This window comes from Gobio gobio, assembly GCF_949357685.1.
Source record: "Gobio gobio genome assembly, chromosome: 17".
Lineage (NCBI taxonomy): Eukaryota > Metazoa > Chordata > Actinopteri > Cypriniformes > Gobionidae > Gobio > Gobio gobio.
In genome coordinates this window covers 16,186,673-16,211,279 of record NC_137110.1, presented here as the reverse complement: position 1 = coordinate 16,211,279, position 24,607 = coordinate 16,186,673, and the positions used below count along the sequence as shown (strand labels likewise).

At 41.1% G+C, this 24,607-nt stretch overlaps 1 protein-coding gene across 2 annotated transcripts in view; it reads right to left on the bottom strand.

Moving 5' to 3' along the window:
* The window catches only part of gabrg3 (gamma-aminobutyric acid type A receptor subunit gamma3), a gene marked incomplete at its 5' end in the record, with an annotated part of 197,196 nt that overhangs the window by 23,676 nt on the left and 148,913 nt on the right, over positions 1-24,607 (bottom strand). For both annotated transcript variants that reach the window (XM_079840551.1, XM_079840550.1), the window contains one exon: positions 21,758-21,840. In XM_079840551.1, coding sequence (XP_079696677.1) covers positions 21,758-21,840 — 83 coding nt within the window. The remainder of the gene's footprint in view (positions 1-21,757; positions 21,841-24,607) is intronic.

Genomic DNA, 24,607 nt, shown 5'->3' with positions numbered 1-24,607 from the left:
GCCTGTTTCCGTGGATTACCCGTTTGCCTGTCTCTCCTGCCTTGTTTGCCTGTTTGGACTGCTTGCCTGTGTATGACCTGTTGCCTGTTTTTTTGACTACGATTGTGGATTACCCCTTACAAATAAAGCTGCATTTAGATCTTCTACCTTCTGTCTCAGAGCAGTACGTTACAATACCACAGTACACTCTAAAAAAAAAGGCTCGTAATCATAGGGGAACCTTTTTTAGTGCTATATAGCACCAATTTTGGTGCTTCAGTGGTTCTTCAGCGGTTCTTCAGAGGTGCTATATAGCACCTTAGTCAAAGAACCGGTGAAGAACCTCTGAAGAACCGCTGAAGAACCTCTGAAGAACCGCTGAAGAACCACTGAAGAACCACTGAAGCACCAAAATTGGTGCTATATAGCACTAAAAAAGGTTCCCCTATGATTACGAGCCAAGTACCATTTTTGGTGCAATATAGAACCTTTTTTTTTTTAGAGTGTAGATACCATTTTCGTTCAAAACCTTCAGCTGCATAAACTTTTTTAACACCTTTTATTTCATTTGATATTTTATCACCTTTATGTTTGCAAGCCTTTGATCTTTGTATGAGTAAAGATAATGGGCAGGGGCCGTATTCACAAAACATTTGATCTTACCACTAAGAGTTCTCCTAAATGGCAGTAAAAGTTCTTAGTTACGAGTTTTCTCTTAAAACCTATTCACAAAGCTGCTGAGAGCAACTTTTACTACGGAATAGAAAAAAGTCTTAAGCTAAGAGTAAGGGCGGGGTTGACCTCGTTTCTATGGATGATATCAACACGCTAACTATGACCTCAGTGATTGGCTAATAGGGAAGGGATCTCTGTCAGTGATTTAATTATAGAAATATTTTGTTGAACGAGGTTTCATGTTGCTATATTCAAATAAAAAGTTTAAAATAAGAATGTTGCCATATTCAAATAAAGATTTTAAAATAAAAATGTTGCTATATTCAAATAAAAGATTTTAAAAAGTAGGCCAAGTGGCACTAATTCAACTAATACATTTTCAGCTAATTGTCAGTCTCTTATATGTCTCACATGAATTCAAGCAAAAATGATGTTTTATAAACAAAGTTCGTGAGGAGCACGTTCAAATGGTCTATTTAATTAGCGCGAGAGGAGGTATCTACACAGCCGAGAGCCGACTCACCTAGTTACCTCGACAGTTTTCTACATCCGAGAGCCGACTCACAGTTACCTCGACAGTTTTCTGCATCCCTCCGCCACCCCGTTCCTCACTCATGGTCTGCAATGCGGGGGCATAACTCTGGGTTTGGGCTAAATTCCAAGTTCGGAGCCCTCGGTCCCCTTGGACAGTGCGCCTAATATGCTTATAATTTTTACTCTATTTGATCATTTTTAAGTGTGAACACGCAAAAACAACTGCCACAGGTAATCTTACATAATTTTTTTTAATTAAAGATACATTTATTATCACCATTGCCTCAATGTTGTATAGTGTCTTTGGGCGGATTGCGGCAACAGCCAGTAGGATTGTTTAGTGATCTGGGGCCTCATTTATAAACGTTGCGTACGCACAAAAGAAGGCGTACGCCGCTCTCTACGCAATAATTGGTATTTATAAAAAGTAAACTTGACGGGAAAATGTGCGGTCCTTCACGCAAGCTCTGACCCAGGCGTACGCACAAAAACGGATGAAATGAGAAATGGCGACACCGTCGGCAGATGGAAGAAACACGTGAAAGTGTGTGAAACTACGTAGACCGTTGTGTAAAAGAAATGGCAATACTGCCTCTCATAAATAACATGAAGACTTCACAAAGCAAGTCTTACAATTAACAGCCTACACGAACACCCGTTTGATTGATCTGCAGTGTAAAACAAACAAAATCAAACGAAAATTAGCCTACAACAGAAATGCAAATTAACACATATTTGCAAAAAGAAAAGTGAAATATGTTCTGCAATAATATTGGCATGTTATGCAATTCATCCTCATAAATAATATGGTAAACAGAACGAAATAATGTGCAAAACTGATATTCTCGTCAATGTGTCCGTCTGGCGGAGCAGATAGATTCAAATAGGAAGACAGATAGATAGATAATTAGGGAGATATATAGATAAATAGATAGATTGATGTATTCATTGTCCACTGGGGAAAGTTGTTTTCATAGTAAAAATTTCTTCATCAGCTACGGTATTCATGCATATGCCTTTAGTTTGTTTTATTTTTGATAAAATAACGTATAACGTATGTCTCAACCATTCAGAAAGCTGCAAGACTTTCCATTTGCACTGAACTATAGCCTCTTTCCCATTTCCACGTAGATTATAACCGACATCTGTAGCTTGTCAGATGCAATTAAATGGATGGAAATAAAATGCCCCATCACAATGCGTAATGACGCACAATGGCTGATATTGCGCTCTTAGAAGATGTGGCAAATGGAAGGATTCGGAGTGAACGCATCTTCAGAGAGCAAGAAGACTTGCTGGCAAACGAGGACACACTCAGGCGATGGTGCGCTAGACGCCTTTTTGCCTCGACTTTGATGTCCGACCATTTCTTTTTTTATTTCGGCCACGGTCCGAGGTTGTGAGGCTACAGCATTTACGGCGTCTGCAACCTTTTGCCACTCCAGTGCATTTTTGGCATTAGTAGCTAATGCCCACACTGTGCCCTCCAAAACAACATTTTTCTCATCTTTTCCACACGCCAACGATAACTTCTACTTCACATTGAGTGAGGTTACGTTTTTTTTATTTCATCTCTGTTTGCCATGATTTCATCTCTGTGTTTGCCATGATTTCGCAATCGATGAATATTAACTTGGGGGCGTTTTGCGGACTATTTATAGGCAACTATGGGCGTGACATGAAGCCGCAAAAGCTACGCTACATTTAGAATTGATTGTGATTTATTAAGGGAAAACTGCGTAGGATGTGCGTGCGCACGGTTTTATAAATCCAAATATTTCTGTGCGTACGCACGTCCTATGTTTCATCCGTACGCCACTTCTGACGCAAATCCTACGCAAAGTTTTATAAATGAGGCCCCTGGTCTTAGTGACTTAGGAGTCCTCTTGACTACTCCTAGCGTTTCATGGATTTAGGATCTAGTTTTAGTGCTAAAATGCTTTGTGAAATACTCTTAGAGCAAAAATTTAGGAGTCCTAAATTAGAACTGCTACGAATGACACAGTCTACTGTGATTGGATGGTTGTCCAAAAAGGGGAAAAAAGGAGCGCTTTTAAGTATAGGGTCTATTCTAAGCCTTCACTTTGAAATTACAAGCGCAAATTGTCCTATTTTACTGTTCTCTCTCTCTCTCTCTCTCTCTCTCTCTCTCTCTCTCTCACAAACACACACACACACTATATATATATATATATAAATCTTTTTATTATTTACCATGCTGTTAATTTTCTATAAGGTATTTGATTGGCTTAGAACTATAAACATTGTTCCACTCTTTCCAATTACACTGATTGCTGGCATGTCTATTTAATTGGTGGTTTGAAAGTTGGGTTTAATGCAACAAACATGATCCTTGCACAATCTAATCTATAGCGTCTTATTAAGTCACTGTCATCCATTGTCTGCAACACATTTCTTCTCCCTCTTCGTCTTTCTGCTATTTTCTCCGCTGCTAAAGAAACTCTTAAGCCTCTTAAAAGTCCTCGTCCGTGCTCCTAACAAATTTGACCTTAAGACATCTTTTAAGGGTTAAAATGCTTTCTGAATTACTTTTTTCTTTACTAGGATTTTTTTGTTAATTTTAAGAGTAAACGCCCACATTTCAAAGAATTTTCTTAGAATTTTGTCACTGAGCTACTCTTTGCATTAAGATTCTTTATGAATACGGGCCCAGGTCTTCTAATTTCACAGAGCTTTTAAGTTTGGATTATGACAGTGATTTGATCTCATAAAATACTTGTGCCGCTTTGTGTTAAAAAGTCGTGGGAACAGATGGGGGTGGGGAGATCACAAAAAGAGATCATAAATGTTAATTATCGTATGCACAAATAATTGAAAAAATGGTTAAATTAACCAATCCAAGTGCTCAAAAACCATTGAGAAATGAGCAGCTAACTGGCTTTTACATTTCTAATCATCAAAACTGTGTGACTGCCTTTCCTCTGTGGAACACAAAAGGTTTATTTAATTTGATTAATTTTGAAAAACATGCTTTTGGTTCATACAGTGAAAGTCAATGGGGTTCAATGTTGTTTGGACTTCTTTTGAATTCAGGTTCCACTATGCAACAATCTTACAATTGGGTTGAGGGTTGTGCATTAATTTCACCAACTTTTGTTGTTTGTAATATACCTTTTTGTGTTAGCATGGTTCTACTTGAGGACACTTTTTTTCCACTTCCCAGCAATAATTAATCATTAATCTTCACCAACTCCTCTGACATCTAGGTATCAAGAGAGATCCTGTTGAAAGAAAGAGCTGTGTTTCAAACTGAAGAGGTGCATGATCAAAAGGCAATCACAGCAGTCCCTATCATCATTTAAAAATTCTCACTTTATTTAATGAACTGACTCTGTTTTGGATCAGCACAATAATTGGTGTCTGAGTGTGTTGCTCAATTTGAAACATAACATCCTCCCTTTGTTCAACTCACACAATATTACTGATTGCCTTTTTAATCAAAGCTTGAGACTAAGAGTGTTATTTTTTTAGTCAAATATACCACAGTGGATACCCTTTTCACTCTCAACCTTCAGCTGCATAAACATTTTTTTTATCACCTTTTATTTCATTTTATATTTTTATCACCTTTATGTTTGCAAGCCTTTGATGTTTGTATGAGTAAAGATAATGGGCAGGTCCTCTAATTTCACAGAGCTTTTAAGTTTGGATTATGACAGTGATTTGATCTCATACATTACTTGTGGGAGCATTAAACTGAATGAGAAAAGATGTTTTGAAGTTGACATCTTATTACAACATTTGAAACATTGAAAATATAGAGATGTAACCACAAGTGTGTTGCAGACGATAAAAGAGTGGAGAGAGCATAAAACAAATGAATAGAAGAACAAGAACAAGCAGAGAATTCCCCAATACTGACATGAAAAAGACACAAGGTTTATTATGATTTATGTGCTGCACAGCAATATCTTGTGAATTGCATTTTTGCATACTGCTTAGTCACTTTCTAATTTCCAAACCTCTTCGTCATTTTGTGTCACCTGACGCTTCTTCAGTCTCACACATTATTGCGAACATTAATGTGAGCAAATTATTCTCAGGAATCTTCTCCGTTAATAACCCCAACATCCGTCTTGATCTGTTTTTGACCATCCTTTGAAAATGACCAATAAATGATCCGGCATGTCTGAGTGGAAGTACCATCAGAGCATGAGAGCATTCATACTCTATGCAGAGTAAAAAGGCTTTGATGGAAAATAGTAATGTCTTCCCCTCCAAGCGAATCCATGAAGGGAAGCCAAAGCAATTCGATGAGTTAATGGCACTAAGGTGATTCTGTGCGGCAGGAAAAGCAGCTCCCATCGGTTAGGGCCACAAAAGGTATTTTTTGCAGGAATTGCAAGCACACGTAGCACTTCCCCACCTTTTAAATGAGTCTGAACACTCCATCTATCTTCATTACCGACTGTACAGAGTTTCATGACCAATGACTTCTCAACAGGTCTCCAGACGGTATTTAGGTCATATTGCTTGATGGATTTGATGCATGTTGCATGGACACAAACAGGTATTGCTTCATCTGAATAATGTGTCTTTGTAGTGTCCGTTATAGTATGGCAAGTGTGTAAACATTTGTTCCATTTGCATTTTCTGACTAGTTTATTCTTCCACTACAACACAAATCATACATTGCTGTAATGCAATGTGTATAGCATCTAGCATCATTTTGTTTTTGCAGATGTCATTTTGTTTTCTGAACAATGACACTATTGTCTTGAATAACAACATTGTTGTCTTCTGTAGAGCTGTGTATAGCTAAATTGGACTGAATCAACACTGAACTGAATTCAGCTGAATAATGACACTGTCGTCTTTTTTAGAGCCGCTTTATAGCATATTTGAATTCTGTTTTTAATCACTGATTCTGATTCACGAGTCCCCATGAGTCTGTGTGCATTCAGATTGAAGTCCCCACCGAGATTGTGTTGGTTTTTCTTTCTCACACTCAACTCGTCACATATACCCCTTTTCCACCAAGGCAGTGCTGGTGCTGGTTCGGAGCCAGAGCCTAGTTTCAAATCGGTTCTTTGTCTTTCCACACCCAAAGCACCAGCTCCGAACCAAGAAAAGTGGTTCTTAAGTAGCACCAAAACATTGTTGGTCTAGAAGTAAGAATCGCTTGCGTCAGGGGCTGGGGGCGGGGTTACCGTGACCAACAAGACAAACACAAACTTGTGACCGCCCTTTTTGAAATAGCAGCTAATCGAGCCAATAGCTACTCGATTGTAATCTCCGTCTATACAAATTACGAATGCGTTGGATTTGCTGTGTTTTGATGCCGATATAGGATCTAAAGCCATGTGCATCAATAATAATGCAACGTTCGCCATTGTTGATGGAAGACTTGTTCGAGATGCATCGACGCTGTGCAGACCGATCGTCGTATGACATCAAAGACATACAGCGAGATCATACGACTCCTTATGCTTGCTTTTTAATCGCTCATGCTGTATTTTAATATCATACGCGGATCGGTCTGCGCAGTGTCGATGCATCTTGAACAAGCCTGGTGTGTTAGTGTTTCCCGCTGCCTGGCTAGAGTTGCTGAGAAAGATGAGATGTATACAACGTGGTTAGACCTGGCTCTGTGGTGGCTCTCTAGCATGTGGAAAGCCAAACCGAAGGCACGTCAGTCGAACCAACTCCGAGTTGGGAGTGAGAACGTGTTGGAAAAACATACACACACAAAAGATATACAATTGCTCATACAATGAAATTCATTTGGACCCTAGTGTTCTGCACCTACATGAAAGCAAATTAAGAGTTTTCATTTTTGGGTGAACTATCCTTTTAAAATGTCCAAAATGCCAGTTTGCCAGTAAGAGTCAGGTTTTCATCCTTTTTCGGCCTTACTTCACTATGCCTATAAATACATCAAAATTATGCCACTTCAATGTCATTTAATAGTGAAATGTCATAGCCAGGAGGCAGGTGATAAACACTCTGAAAAGTTCCCACAGCTTGTTTCAACCGGACCAGAGCAGAAAACCTGATACTTGGTGTCAGGTCTGTTAAACACCTGACAGCTCCTCGTTCCCTGCAGGGCAGGTACAGACACACTGACTGGGGAGCATTTCATTTGTCTGTTTGTTTATGCACACAGAGACTATAGCATTGTATGTTTGAGTCTGTTAAATATGCTTTAGAGGACAAGCTGCTGTGCTGGGCAGCGAGGTGTGAAATATTAAAATAATCTTTCTGGCAAATTGCTCCTCTCGGGTGCAGATGGGGGACCATTTTCTCTGTGACTGATACAGGGGGAGGCATTTCAGTCCGAGTATGTTCGCTCCTATGTGGCCGCTAACATGAAAAGGTCTACAAGGTCCTGCCTGATGGGCATTAACCTTCATTTGCATATCAATTGAATTTAAAATGCAAGGCTTGGAACCCAGCGCTGGTTTCTCAAAAACAAATGGCAAATGCAGCAGGGAAATGGAAGAAAGTAGCTTAGAGGAAGAAAAGGTCTGAGGGTGTCCTGAAGCTTGAAGGATTGCTTAATATGGCTCATTCTTCTTTCCTCAACAGTGACAATTCGAACCTTTACTGTGTTTTAGAGGCCCTACGGAGAATGTTTGGCCATTAGACAAAGAGAATTAAAATGATCCCTAAAAATACCACACACACAAAAAAGAGAAACATTACTCGCATCCACTGTCAAGAAGCCTCAACTGAAGTACATCATCATGTAATACCTGATCTCCATCCTGGGACCTCTAATAGTAACATCACATCCCACTACAAAACTTCATTATCCATGCATCAGAGGAAGAGTAAACCTCTACTATAGCAATCAACTAAACAAGACTGATTGTGCAAAGTGGGACAGATGATCAGAAAAAAGTGGGATAGTGGTTTTAAATTTATATAGCAAATACAGTATGTCTGCTGGGATTGAAATACTACTACCACCGCCACCGCCACACCCACACCCACACACACAATTTTCTTCAATGAAGAGAGGTTTTTTTTTTGTCAAATTAGGTCCGGAAAAATGAACATTTTTAGTTTTTGGTGGTCAATTAGTCCTAACCAAGGTCAGGTAAATCTTGGCCCGATCAAGTGGTAGTTCTTCTGATCCAATATTTATTTAGATCAACTTGCACCAGCAAAAGACTATCAATGACTAGCATGGTCATGTAAAACCAGTTACAATCAGAAGGCTAACACTTAGACAACCATTTGTAATATAATTGCTATAGTGCAGCTACAATTAGGTTATCAGGAATATCAAGCCGTTGTATTACATGATTCATGGTAGCTCATAAAAGTATGATGATTAACTATCATAATTCATCTGAACAGAAGTGTCCCACTTTAGCTAACATGTTGAGTTAAAGGGGAACACTACCTAAACAGATCTTTGCAAATAATTAAATACAGATATATCCAATCTTCTTGATTTCTGCCTTAATGTCATGCTCAATTGACCTTCTTAAAAAAAAAAAAATCCACATCCACTATGATGTTGTCAGGAAAATGAGGGGGGAAAAAACTTCAGAATGGCTGTATTGGCAATTACTAATGACTGTTACATTTCATTATCCCCTGATATTTAAAGGGCAATTGATCATGACATTTTTATTTATGTGAATATTTGTCCCGCTGATGTCCATGCTTTGCTGAATCCAATCTGCTCCATGCAAAAAGGACCATCTGATTTTATACATCAGGAAAATGTAACAAATGTTGTTGTCCAACACAGGAGGACCACAGCTTCTGCATCTCAGAGACCAGTGCCAAAGACAGCAGTGTACAGAGGCAAACCAGAGAAGACAGATGGTTTGCAAGGCATAAAGGATGTCATGTAAAGATGCATCCCTGCACCGCGAGGAGAGGGTGGGTGGAGGTCTACAACATCTCTTATGAGCTACTTACAGTGCCGTCCTGACATCTCTACATCGGCATTTCGCTCCAATTCAAACTCACACAGCGATTGTGATTCACAGCATCAGGCAGGTGATTCCCTCAGTGATCTTAATTCCTACCTACACTGAAGCAATTCCCGCAGGAATCTGGGAGTTGCATGACGTGATATGGTTAAATGCTGAGGATGGTCCTATCATATTACCACTAATGAAGCCATCTTCAAACATCTTAAAACCATGAGAAATAATTAATGTTGTGTTGAATGAGCTCTGTCTGAAATCAAGATTGTCCTGCAGCAGCCTGAAAGACAGCTGAAAAGGGTGAGTTTTTGAACACTGTCACTCCACAAATACCAAGACATTTAAGTTTGCCAAATCACATGTGCATGCACAATTGTTAAGGAGCATTCAAATCGTTTTTTATTTTTATATAAAGGCTGATCATCTGTTTGTTTCTCCTGATGGTAACCCTATCATTATGAGGACAATCCATAAGCGTGATGCTTTTTATACTGAGCTATTGACGTTTTGTAGCCTCTAATCCTAAACCAACCCATCACAGAAAACTTTCTGCATTTGTACATTTTTAGTTTTTCAATTTGACACACTTCTCCAACTCAGACTGCTCTAAAAACAATTAACTCAGTGATCTGAACACTTTGTAATTGTCCTAAACATTGAAAGTTTGCATTAATTTCATACAAATTACGAATCATATGCATAATGTTCTCAAAATATTGTGTGCAAAAAACAGTTCACACAGCCAACCACAATTTTTATATATCAGGAAAAAAGCATTTGCAGCTCTTTTTGTTAATTTGACAAAAATTGCAAACATTTGTGTACCATTTTTGCAACTGTAATTTTTCATATTCTCAATTGCACATGATTTCGTTTGGCCCCAATAGTATCTGCTAGGTTAATAATACACATATCACAGGAAATCCACTTTTTATAATGGTTTACACAGCTATCACAATTCCATTAACTATAAAAACTAATTTTCACAAGTAACAAACATTGTTATACAAATGAAAAAAAAAGAGAATAAGAATAATCATGTGAAGGGGAAAAGAGAGCTGTAAAAGTGGAAAAAGGTGCAGAGTTATTGAGAAATGGGTGTAATGAGGGAGAGGAAGAGTGGAACAGGTAGAAAGAGATGAGGGGAGAAGAGGTGAGAGTTGAATGGGGAAATTTGAGAGGGTGAAGAGATGGGTAAAGTGGAGGTGGAGGACATTGGTTTAGTGGAAAGAATAAGAGGAGAAATTGTAAGAAGACATGAAAAGAAAGGAAGGGGACACCAGGATAGAAGAGGAGTGAAGAGATGTTGAGGCAGAAGAACCATGAATTGATCCCCCCACCCCATAATGCATGAAAATAATATATTTTGTGATGTAGATGAAATTCTCAGGCCAGATTAGAGGCATGAACAATAAAGTCCAGTGATTGCAGTACTGTACAACAGTTAACGCATGTTTGTGTACAGACTTTTTGGGGTAGGGGAAAAAGACTTTAATGATAAACATGTATTTTCATCTCGTTCTCTATTATGAGTCCTGCCTCCTGAACCCACATCCCTAATCTGATTGGCTTTGTTTTTTCATTCTAACTTGTGAGAGGCTATATATCCAAAATCCCTGTCCTTGTGGGGACTTTTTTTTTGGTCCCCATGAGGAAAACATACAAAGTTTTTTGAAAATGTAAAAATGCTGAAAGTTTTGTGTGATGGTTAGGTCTAGGGTAAGGTTTTGTCATCCCAGTCTTATCAGCTGAGGCTGAAAGAAGTTTCAGTGCTCTTAGGAGACTGAAAACATGGCTCAGAATAACAATGACACAAGTGAGACTTAACTGTATTGCTGTGTGCCATGTCCACCTGGACAAACTTGACAATATTGATGTGAAACAAATTTCCCAAAAGTTCATTTCTGTTAATTACATATGTAGACATGTGTTTGGCTTCTTCAAGCAAGGAACAAGACAGTATAGACACATTGACATTGACTATTGCATTGTACTATGAACAGAGTTATGTTAAGTCTCTGTTAAATTGCCTCCTTGTCATTATTAGATATCTATAACATTACAGAATTCATTATTTAACATATTGTTCAGGTCAATATAGACTAAAAACCTTAACCATACCTTCTGGGTATGTCCCCACCAATTTCAAAATCAAAGCTACACCCTTGTCCAATAGGGTAAGAAGAGTTTTCCTTTTGAATAACATATTGTTCTTACCCAATTGGCAGATAATTTTCTTGTTTAAAGAATAAACTCACATAATTTTGAAAAGTCTCAGAAAACAAGGCTTAATTTCCTTATGTCAGTTTGCTAATAAGTAAATGTCTCTTGATTTATGAATGTTTAAACTAGAAAATTAGATAAAAGTAGATTTTGTTCTCTTTTTTTGCAGTAAAAGTTTAGATGTTTAGTCAAAAGATAAAAATACATTTGTTCTGCTCTAAAGATGGAAATAATTGAATGCCTCAATTCAGAACAGATAAAAACAAAACCTGCACACCAAGTTCTAGAATTTATGTAATTAGTAATAATTAGTAATTCAAAGACAAAAGACCAAAAGTTTAGGATGCATGGTCATCAATTTACTGATTAAGTTATAAATTAAAAGTGTTCAACAGAAAGTGCACAAAAAGTATTAGTAAGCATTATGATCCATTTAATATATCAATTGTTTCTCCTAGCCAGCAATACAATTACGAGTTTTTTTTCATAGTCTCCTGAGTGTCAGATGTTTCACCTCTAGAGTAGCCAAAGGAAGAGGAAGAGATATCAACAATATACTGTAAAGTCACAAACTATTTGCCAAAAGGACAAAAAGTCTGAGATCAAAGGCGTCCATGGCAATGAAAGAGCAACCCACAAATATTTCCAGATGTAGGACTTTCTTCAGTGTTTCAAATCAATACAGTCAAGGCCAAGCTTTCAGACATAAATCAAATCAAATCAAGTCTAAACGAATCATCAGCAAAGCAATAAGTAAACACACAAATGTTTTCATGCCATATAGTATAAAAGCGACTATCAATAATTACCAACTCCACTTCTATAATGCAATCATTAAGTAAACAACCAATAAACATTAATTATAGGGTAGAGTGGGGGAAAACGCCCCCATGGGGTAAAACGCACCCCCCCACACACACTGTTTTCCCCAAAATAACTACCAGATAAAAGCTACGATACATTTTTGTTGTTGCTATGGACTACGTTGACCAGAGTGATGTAGAAGTTTTAACTGCAAAGCTTACACTGGTGACGTACTGCAGACAACGGATTTCACGTTAAGTGATATAATTTTTAACAGTAAGAAAAAAAGTGTTCTAAAGCTTGTTGTTTTGCAGAACATCACAGTTATATGTATATATATATATGAGAAGAGCAAGGTCTGTAGTTAGGGATAACTTGTCATTTAAGGAAAATATAATTAATTATATTTTCAGAATGACATTAAAACAAATTTCAAACATAGTCTGTGGGGTAAAACGCCCTCAGGGGGCATTGCTTCCCACTATCATAATTACTGTAGTTACCATGTTCTGAACATCAAATTTTGTTCTGGTCAATTTGTTTTTCCATCACATGTAATCGATATTGGGTGGTTGAATAAAACAATTTGGACTTCATATTTAAAAATTACCTCACAATAGCATCAGCTAGCTAGTTAGCCAGCCAGTTAGCATCAGCTAACAATATCTAAAAAAAAAAGGTTGATTTTCAGCATGGTTCATTAATAAATGTTCATATTTATGTTGGCTTGTCTTTTTAATCTTAAGCTAAAACATGCTTTTACTCTGATTAGCTGTAAACATAAAAAGCTTTCTCAGAGTGGGGGCATTTTACCCCACCTGTGGGGTAAAATGCCCCCTTGGTACAAATTCAATTTTTGTTAAAAATCTTATAACACGAAAACTCTGGATATTTTTCATACTTGGTTTATAATTTATGTTATTATCACAGAAAACTAGGATAACTATTCTGTATAACTACAGAAAAGTTACACAGTCCTTAAAGGGTTACTTCACTGATTAGCATTAAGCTTTGTATCAGTAGAAACCCGGAAGTATATTCGAATGACCATGCTTCCCTCCCTCATGTCCCCCTGAGACGAGAAATTTCTGTATTTTTTTGTCCGTCATCGGAAGCGCGGTGGGCAAGTGATGTAACCAGAAGGCGTGGCTTGGGAGTGGCTTCGTAGGGCAGCGAAGCAAGTGCATTCTGGAAGTTGTTGTCTTTCATCCACATGAGCCAAAAATAAATTTTCTAGCTTTTCTCAGTCTAGAAGGCACCAACTTCTAAACTTATTTCACATTTCTACCAGACTGGGTAAACCCAGCCTGATCTGCCAGCGATTTGATTTCGCCCGGCAACTCAGTCTGGAAACCCGTACATTTATTTCTACTGCTTCTGTTACACTTTTGCAGGAACCATTCACAGACGGGCTTATCCACCTGGCCTGCTATTGGAGGGATTATCACGATGACGGATAGAGAAGCGATGGGTCGTTGCCCGTTGATCACGCCTCAGATTGGTTGAAAGACTATCCAATTGCGTACAGAGTCATTTGAATTATGCTTGTTTATCACGCCTCTTGTGGTCTGATTGGTTGAAGGACTATCCATTTGCGTACAGAGTCATTTAATTTATGCTCGTTTATGCTCGCATGTGCAGTAGAAAATACAGAGCAGACTCCCCAGACCAATGCTCAATCTTAAATTGAGCTTGGTCTGGTGATAGCCAGACAACATTTCTACTACATAAATTACCCAATTTAAATACACATTCATCTTTCCAGCGGTGAAGTATCCCTTTAAGGGAGGCGTTTCCCCCCACTCTACCATAACAGGTCTTTCTGAAAAAAAAAACCTTTAGATTTTTGGAAGAACACCTTTAGAATGTGCTTTCCACACATTCTCTTATAAAATTACTGTTGAAAATGGGCATGATGTAACACATAGCTTTCTGTAAATGGGTGTTGGTACGATATGTCATTCTGAGCATGGCTCCACAAATGAGTATGAAAAAAAAAAACATTTTGAGAAGAGCAGAGAGCTTTGATGTGTGTATTAGGGGGTAGAAACAGAGGCTGGGTGAGAAACAGAAGTGAGAAATCAAATTACTCAGGGACACAAACTTTTCCAATTTACCTATGTCCTTCTTTGCCTGGACTCTTAACACCACAGATGCATCACCCATTACCCATCACCCTCGAGTAATGTCATTCATGACACCTTACTAATGAAGCCAGCTTTCAAGAGCCCATCGGACATGTAGTGTAATTACCAGCCTGTCTGTGCCCTTGGTGTATACATGCAATGAAATCCATGGCCTAGTTTTTATATAAGAGAATATATGGAGAGCAAAAATGAGATATTACATCATAAAGCATGAAATCCTAATCAGCTGTGACACATTCCCCACAGCAATCCCATGTCTACCATCAGAACAGTGCACTTGCAATATTATCCATAAAATCCAATTTTACAGGCTAAATATCACTTCTGATTGTCTTTCTCAGTTAAAGGGGTCATATCGAACATTTTTTTTCTTGTTTTTTCCCCTGAAGTCCACATATAAATGTAATTTCTTTTATGCCAAAACAGTCATAATTTAGTTTTTCAATTTGACAACTTCCTTCCTCTTGCACCTTTAAAATTAAACAGTAGCCTACATTTTTTTGCTGCTGTGACTCCAATATAAACGCCTCTTTCACATGTGAAATATTGCCAAATAGGGTTTGAATTGCTTTTTTGGCAAGTCTTTTATTGTTATGAGAGAAATGTAATATAATAATAAAAAAACCTCCATTGAATCCTGTAGTGGATTTTAAGAACATTTCTCACTTGTTTGTGAAGATACAGTATGTGAATATTTCCAAGACATTCTAGGGCATATTGCTCTTCTAAACGCAAACAGCAAAAAAGGAAACTGAGCGAGAAATGCTTTGACCAATCAAAAAGATCGATGTTGCCTATATGCAACTGTAATCCCTCCTACTTTTTACTCGCCTGCAATTCAAGCATGGGAGATGGGTGTGCTAACAAGGACGCTAAAGACCGCAGAATCTAGCGTCTGTCCCTAGTGCACCTCTTGAGATCAGGAGAATGAGGTTTACCCGTACAGCTCTTACTAGCTGGCCTCTGTTATCCTCTAAACCTCACCGGGTCCCCATCCGGGTCACAGCACCAATGCAACTGGTCCTCCTCAACTCTAAGTGCTCTTTTTGCAAGACATTTAATTTGAGTTTTTGTTTAAAATTTGGCCCGTGGCATCCATTCTCAGCATGTGCCCAACAACTTATTCTTAATAATTCTGCAAGACCACACAAGCCCCTCCCACTCTCCGACATCCCTTGTCACAGCCACCCAGTTTTGGGAAGGTTAATTTGGAAATGTAACAGATTACAGATTACCCTTATTAAAATTTAATAGTGCAACTATTTCAATTACTTTATTAAAGTAATGTAACTGATTACATTTGGTTACTTTTTGATTACATTTCTAAGAAACATTTCTAAACCAGGCAGGGTTAACCTTACAGTAGTTCTCAACACTGATTACTGTCAGACTTTCAAAATCACTTGAATTAAGATTATAATAATTTAATTTTAAAGCACAACCACCACAAAATCAGACTTTAGCACCTCTTTTTTTCCTGTAAAATGATTCTGAGGTTAAATACAGATTAAAAATTATAACAAGAAATAGTTTATTAGCTATGATACTGTCAAATCTTTGCATAGCTATGACAAGAAACACTGGTATCTAACAATACCTGTTCATCTTAAAAAATAAACATATACATAAACCGATTATCGAATAAGCATGTGTCCTATTCTGTGTGGTTATTATGCTACAATGCTGAAATAACTGTAATATTAGATCTGACATGGTTACCAACCTTATTCAAGGAGGAAAACACGTTTTGCACTGAACTGTTATATTTGCGCCCTTTCCTGATTTCAGGATGAAATTATTTTTTAAATTTCCAGCACTGGAACACATTTTTATCACTCGCCATAGTGAAAACTCTCAGACAGGTTGTAGCCTAAAGCTTTCAGCGGCAAAGTGGATTGATGTAGCTAATTGGCAGACATTTTGCGCTGTAAATTCAAACAAGAGAACCAATCAAAAGCATCAGAATAGCATTGCTTTACTAAATGGCCTTTAAATGGCAGGAGGCATCATGCACATCAAAAATAGGCAAAGCAACAAATGAATATTATTCAACATATCCTAGCTTTTTACTGAAAATATTAACCCCCTTTGTAATCATTAACATTTTCATAAGTAACTGTAATTTAATTACACAATTTTTCTCAGTAACGGTAACAGATTACAGTAACATTTATTTTGTAATTAAAGGGATAGTTCACCCAAAAATTAAAATTAGCCCATGATTTACTCACCCTCAAGTCATCCAAGGTGTTTATGACATTCTTCTTTCAGACGAATAAAACGTCTCGGTTACGTATGTAACCCTCGTTCCCTGAAGGAGGGAACGGAGACGTACGTCGGAACTGACCGGCGAATTGGGATCTGTTTTCAGAGACCAACCTACTTCGAGTAATTAAAAACGAGCCAATAAACATTGGCATGCGATCACGCATTCCACGCACTGCCACACTGGGTATAAATAAGGAAGTGGAAGTGCCGCATACCGTTTTCAACTGAGGAGCCGAGATAAGTGGCTCGGGCCTTCAGCTGAAGCACAGCACCTGGCGACGGGACGTATGTCTCCGTTCCCTCCTTCAGGGAACGAGGGTTACATACGTAACCGAGACGTTCCCTTTCAGTCGGTCACGTTCGACGTACGTCGGAACTGACCGACGAATTGGGATCCCTGCCAACACGCCAGGAGGCTGGCCCTTCCAGCGTCCTGCCTGAGCTCGCTGGACCACTCCTATGTTAGAGTGGGAGTCAGGGCTCCGGGCAGGGAAGGACAGTCACTGCTGTTCCTGCAAGACCCACTCAGCGTGACTATTGGATAACACTGGGAAAGCGCGCCCGTCTCGGGAGATGGTACGCTGCGGACCACATCCTTCAATGGAAGGAGAGGTGGAATACACATAAGGACTAACCTAACAGGGTAGTGCAACAAATGGCAGTCTCTGGAGTGGACCCAACCTGGTTCCAGGGGGGGAAGAACACAGCCAGAGACGACAGAGGAAGCTCTGTCGAGGGAAAGACACGGGGCTAGCCGAGTAGGGTAGCTGGTACCGTGGAAAATACACATATGGGGTAGCCTAGAGGGGACCGCAACATATGGAACCCAGCCTACACACACGTTCCACAAGCATACGGGTGCAGGCCTAGCATCAGACGGCCGCCACGTCTGACACCGAAGGGGTGACGGAGGAACTCACAGGGTTAGCCGAATTTCGGGGAACACGACTGGAGCAAAATAGACGCACGTATCCGGCCCAGAGGGCGGGAGTGGCGTATGCAAGCCGACACTTAGAACGGGCACTTAGCGCTGCTGGCCACTGGGGGCGAGAATGCGGGAAGATACCGGCTCTACACGGAGGCTATAAAATCTAGCGAACGTGTTAGGTGTCGCCCAGCCCGCAGCTCTACATATATCTGTCAGCGAGGCGCCTTGAGCCAACGCCCAGGAAGAAGCAACACTCCTTGTTGAGTGTGCTCGCAACCCGAACGGGCAAGGTACGTCTTGGGACTGGTAAGCCAAGACAATGGCATCCACTATCCAGTGGGCCAACCTCTGCTTGGAGACAGCCTCCCCCTTCTGCTGGCCTCCGTAACAGATGAAGAGCTGCTGTGAGGATCTGAAGCTCTGAGTCCGGTCAACGTAAGCGCGAAGAGCGCGGACGGGACATAAAGCTAGGGCTGGGTCTGCCTCCTCCGAAGGCAGCGCTTGCAGGTTCACCACCTGGTCCCGAAAGGGAGTGGTAGGAACCTTGGGCACGTATCCAGGCCGGGGTCTCAGGACAACGTGAGAGTTGGCCGGCCCGAATTCTAGGCACGATTCGTCGACCGAGAGTGCATGCAGGTCCCCTACCCTCTTGATTGAAGCCAATGCAATCAGGAGAACTGTCTTCATGGACAGGATTTTTAGCTCAACAGACTGCAAAGGCTCAAATGGGGGACCCTGAAGTGCTCTGAGCACCAGGGCTAAGTCCCAAGAGGGTATCGAGGTAGAACGAGGAGGATTTAGTCTCCTCGCACCTCTGAGGAACCTGACGATTAAGTCGTGCTTACCTAAGGATTTACCATCTACTGCATCGTGATACGCCGCTATTGCCGCGACGTACACTTTGAGGGTGGAGGGAGACAGCCTTCGATCCAACCCATCCTGCAGGAAGGAAAGCACAACGTTACTCGAACACTTTCGGGGGTCTTCCCGGCGGGAAGAGCACCACTCGACGAACAGGTTCCACTTCAGAGAGTAGAGGCGCCTCGTAGAGGTGGCTCTAGCTGAAGCGATGGTGTCTACCAGGGACCAGACATGGAGATTCCAGAGGTCTGGACGCGGGTGCCATAGAGTGCCCCGCCCCTGAGAAAGCAGGTCCTTCCTCAGGGAGATCGGCCAGGGAGGGGCTGTCGCGAGGAGTGTGAGTTCTGGGAACCAGGTCCGGTTGGGCCAGTAGGGCGCAACTAACAAGACCTGCTCCTCGTCCTCCCTGACCTTGCACAGTGTCATTGGAAAATGCGTTTCTGCGTTAACATTTTGAACGGAACATTTTTCCCCCGATGCAAGGTGAAGAGGATGCCCCTGTACTTGGGAGGCCGGCGTGCGAATTGAATCGCATAGCCGAGTCTGATGGTACAGATGAGCCAGCGAGACGGCCTGGGAAGACCTAGCCAGGCCCCCAGAGACCGAACAAGCGGGATCAACGGCACCACAGACGTACCCGGGGTGAGGCAGCGAGATGGAGTATTCCGACCCGACTCGGGAGGCCCGGAGGCGGCCCGGAGTGTTGTCTGAATACTCCGGGTGGGGCAGAGAGAGGGTGAGAAGGCCCGGGGGCGACGAGCAGGCGGAGGTGCAGCCGGCGACTGGGTAGAGGCAGCAGCAGGTCGCCGGGGCAGGATGTTCTTGATGGCCTCCGTCTGCTTCTGTGCCACCGAGAACTGCTGGGTGAAGCTCTCGATGGCGTCGCCGAAGAGGCCGGCCTGACAGACAGGGGCGTTGAGGAACCGCACTTTGTCGGTCTCACGCATATCTGCCAGGTTCAGCCATAGGTGGCGTTCCTGGACCACCAGAGTGGACATCGCCCGACCCAGGGTGCGTGCGGCAACTTTCGTCGCCCGGAGGGTGAGGTCCGTTGCGGTACGCAGTTCCTGCATAACCCCTGGGTCGGAACTACCCTCGTGCAATTCCTTGAGCGCCTTGGCCTGGTAGACCTGCAGGAGCGCCATGGCATGCAGAGAAGACGCGGCTTCTCCACAGGCTGTGTAGGTCTTGCCCGTTAGGCTGGACGAGAACCTACACGCCCGGGAGGGGAGACGAGGATGGCCCCGCCAGTCGGAGCCGGTCTTAGGACACAGTTGCATTGCAACCGACCATTCCACTGGAGGGACCTCCACGTAACCCTTAGCCACGCCTCCATCGAGGGTAGTGAGGATGGAGGAACTCGCTGATCGTGAACGAGCGCTGTAGGGCGCTGTCCACGAGTTTGTGAGCTCCTGATGCACTTCCGGAAAGAAAGGCACTGGGGCGGGGCGCTGAGAACCAGCACGGGCCGTCCCGAGATACCAATCGTCCAGCCGCGAGGGTTCGGGACACGGTGGAGGGTTCCACTCGAGCCCGACACTCGCGGCGGCCCGGGAAAGCATAGCCGTGAGCTCTGGATCAGACTCGGGCAACGGTGCCACACCCGAAGGGGGCAACGCAGCCGAATCCTCATCTCCAGAGTCCATTAGCTCATCCCCCGATGCAGCTATCGACAACATGTCCTCAGCAGGAGCCCCGAAAGAAACGGGCGGCCCCCCATGGGAAGGACCACCGCGATCTTCCGGGAACTGCGCCGGCGCAGCGGAGGGGGGAGGGGCCCGAGCAGCCTGTTGACTGGGCGGGGTTGCCCTGACCGTCACCCTCAGATCTCCACCAAAGGCATCAGCCAAAGTAGCAGCCCTCTGCTTTGCAACGGGAGGACCACTAGATCGGGGGATGCGCAATGGGACTCCACCCCTTTTGAGGTATTGGAGCCTAGACCGTAGCACTGCGATGGTCATGTTCGCGCAGTGCGAACATGACTCATCCACGAAAGCCGCCTCTGCGTGCTGAACGCCCAAACACGAGAGACAGCGATCGTGTCCGTCAACTGGGGACAGAAACCGACGGCATCCAGAAACACACGGTTTGAATGACATCTTGAAAAAGACGCAGGGTCAAACCGTGTTGCTCTTTTAGTGAGAGAAGAGAAGAAAACCGCTCCGTCAGTGCCGAGGCACGCAGGGGAAATGGCCGCGGCTCACAGCAGTTCAAAGGTGCAAGCCTGCTGTGAGCACTCAAGGAAAAAAACGCTTTGTCTTCTCCGGAGCTCGCGACCACCGCTGCAAGGCACCGTCACACCGACACTGGAACCGGAACAGGTAAGACCTTTTCTTCTCGCTCGTTCAGAAAACTCTTCGTAGGAACACCAGGAAATGCTGAAATGCTCGGCTCCGAAGTTGAAAGCGGTATGCGGCACTTCCACTTCCTTATTTATACCCGCAACGCGGGGCGGTGCGTGGAATGCGTGATCGCATGCCAATGTTTATTGGCTCGTTTTTAATTACTCGAAGTAGGTCGGTCTCTGAAAACAGATCCCAATTCGTTGGTCAGTTCCGACGTACGACGTACGTCGAACGTGACCAACTGAAAGGGAATCGGAGTTATATTAAAAAAGTCCAGGTTAATCCAAGCTTTATAATAGCAGTAATAGTTGCTCTGTTTTTGAAGTCCATAAAAAAAATGCACCTGTCCGTCGAATAACGTGCTCCATGCGGCTCTGGGGTGTTAATAAAGGCCTTCTGAAGCGAATCGATGCATTTGTGTAAGAAAAATATCCATATTTAAAACTTTATAAAGTGAAGTTTCGGCCGACCGCTTTCCATATTCAATTTATGGAAAAAGTGTTGAAAGGTACACTCGTCAGACGTCACGTACGCATCTTGAATTGTGAGGAGGCACTTTCAACACTTTTCCACGGAAGGTGATCGGCTGGAACTTTACTTGATTAAGTTTTAAATATGAAGTTTTAAATCTTCAGAAGGCCTTTATTAACACCCCAGAGCCGCGTGGAGCACGTTATTCGACGGACAGGTGCATTTTGGGCTAATTTTCATTTTTGGGTGAACTATCCCTTTAAATTACGTAACTTCGTTACATGTAACTAGTTACTCCCCAACACTGCAACCACCACAGCGCTCTGCAGAGCAGGCATCTTCCGGACCTGCCTTCATTGGTGACCGTTTGTCACTGCTTGGAAATTAAACCACTATTAAAACTCCATTATAGTGTATAGTGTTAAATAGTGTAATTAATTAAAAGATTATGCCCCCCAAAATGTCTGTGCACAGCCTTGAACGAACGAAGCATTTCATAAGGCATGTTGATATTGTTGCATCTACTTGAATGCGTAAAGTTGAAATGGAAATGGAAAGAAATGGAAATCTTAAGTTGTGAATCCGAGGAGACTAAAGGGAAGAGATACTCACAGCTGGAGAAGATGAGGGGGCAGGAGTGCTCATCCATAGGAAAGTTATGCAGTTGAAGCTGGCACTCTGCGTTTATGGTCAATCTATGAAGAGAAGAAGCAACATACAATTACAATGCAAAAGAATATAAAGCACAATATAAAGCAGAAGGGCGGTGCACAATAAAAGAGACATGCATGGCATTTGCAGTAAGTGAAATATCTAAAACCTACTTAAGCACACAAAAAAGGAGTGGATGATTACATTTTGACTCATGATATTTTGTGATATATCAGCTGTTGTCCTCAGGAGGGACGAAAAAATAAGTGCTTATTTCACTTTCAATTTTCAGGATGAAAAATTGGCAGTTTGATGAAGCTTGTTTGACAGATGTCTACTTGGAAACAGGTTTAATTCTATTTAATTCTCTGACAGCCCAGTGACGCTCCGGTGAAATCATTGATGTTTGAAACGTCTGTTTTATACATTAGTGTAGGATTTAAAGTTTTAATTATTATCTCCCACAGGAAGACTATAATGAACCACAGCTGTGTTGACTGCATGCTTATTATTAACCATATAGCATGAATAAGGATGACACTGTTAATATGACGGAAATATTATTCTCCCCTTACTTGACATCTGTATATAAGCAGTCATTTTGTAAACTGTATTTTGGATAAAGTTAGCATAGCCAAGCCCATTCTGGTAAATACTGTAACTACGTCATTACGTCATGTATTCTGATGAAAAAATAAACACATCCATTGCTAATATTTCATTGTATTTGATGTTGTGCCTGTACCCAGTTAAGTTTTGAGGACTCAAACAAGTGTGAAGTTAACTTATTTGGAATATTAGCCCCTGTCTTTCAGTGAGCCTGCTATTGAATCATCTAGTGTCAGCCAATCAGCATTGACATGACATCATATCCTGCATTTTGAGAGTGATTAAATCACATGCATTTACAATTCAGGTGACCGTTTAAAAAATTTATGTCGGCCCATCAAAAGGCAGATTTTAGATATTGCAATATTGCACATACAATAGTAGTTAAATAAACAAAGAGAATAGACATGGGATAATAATAATAATAATAATAATAATAATAATAATAATAATAAAGAACCATCTCATTAGAAAAATACCAGTAATAAAAATAACAATGGCAAATATGCAGAAGAAATTTCATTCATTTAAAAAAAAGAAAAAAAAAGTATAAAAACCTAAATAGAAAAATACCAGTTATAAAAGTGGTATCTGTGAATAGGTAGAGAAAATTTAATTTGTCAAAAAAATAGATAACGTATATTAGATTCACTCCAGCTCGGTAGGGTTTCATGGCTTGAGACACTAAATGTGCCTGACCCTTATTCTGAAGTCTGTAAACTGTAATATGCAGAGGTGCACAGCGGTGAAGTTTTTTTTGTTTTGTTTTTAAGTTTACATTTTTCAAGTATATGTACTTTATCACTGATTTTCTTTGAAAAACTTTTACTTCACAACATTCCAAAGTGTAATGTCATACTTTTTTTTTTTTTTACCTTTAATACTTAATTACATAAAAAATGTAGTACTTTCTTACTTGTACTCAAGTACAACTTTGAATTACTTTTACTTGAGTAAAAGTAAGACAGTACTAAAAATATTTATGTAATTTAATGATATTCAATATGAAACGTAGTGCAGTAAAGAAATACAATATTATAATTTGGAATGTTGTAAAGTAAAAGTTTTCCAAAGAAGAACACTGACAAAGTACATATACCTGCAAAATGTACTTGAGTAGAAAGTTAAAATACTTCACTACTGTCTGCCTCTAGTAATATGATAAATAAACATCAAGTAGATTATAGGTACATTCCAACTCCTGCAAGAAAAATTGGTGGATAGCTTCAAGAGCGTTTGAAATGAATACACAAGTAGATACACAGTGGCAGGCCGTTGGCTGTTTAAACACAATCCCTTGCTTGGTAACATAGAGCCAGTGGATAATTGGCTTACTGTTGCAACCTTAGCCTTCATAAATATGTGACAAAGAAGCCATCATGGTAGAAATTGCCATATTGGTAAACAAACAGCCCGACAGCACATATTAAGCATTATGGGAGGTATGGCAAATCAAATTTCTCATTTCTCAGCTCAGACTTGAATCCGTGCCATTGAGCTCTGTGCGTTGCAGCTCAGAAAGCTTACAGCACTCCCAAAATCCAGCATTGTTTACTTCAAAGCTCCGATGACCGCAATTAAAATAGAGAGTGACATTTTGTAGTCTGCACTACCCTTTTCTCTTCACACTCCTCCTAAATACCACTGCTGCACGTCTGCTGTGTCACTGAATATCGATCATGAGCTCCATATGGGAGCATCTAGTTAGCCTTTGTTCCAGATTGGCTTTATCCGCAGAATTTGCCCCTCAGCATCAACGCTGTTTCTCCTGTTGCCAAGGAAATATTTCACGGAGCACTGGAGACGGCATGATGTAGTCTCTCCACTGGCCTGTGAAATTTCCTCTGGTCCAAATAGACGCTGTGGTCTTCAGGCAGCTGAGAGATACCTGAATAGGCCATCGCCCTGCCTGAGACGCATTAACCAAGTAGCTGTTTTCTTAAAATACTTCTCTGCCGCCAAAAGAGCACCGTTTGTTCTCTGTTTGTATGTTGTTGTTGTTGTTTTAACTTCACCTTCATTAGTAGGCTACTTGAGAATCTGAAAATATATTTATAGGTTTGGAAAGCTATATAAAAAGATGCATTCAAATGTTTATGCCTAGGGCGAATGCTAATAAGCGCAAAGTCAAAATGATTAAATAGCTTTATACAACAGTTACATTTGCTTCTCTAATTTGATTGGACAAGAGGCGTTCCAAGA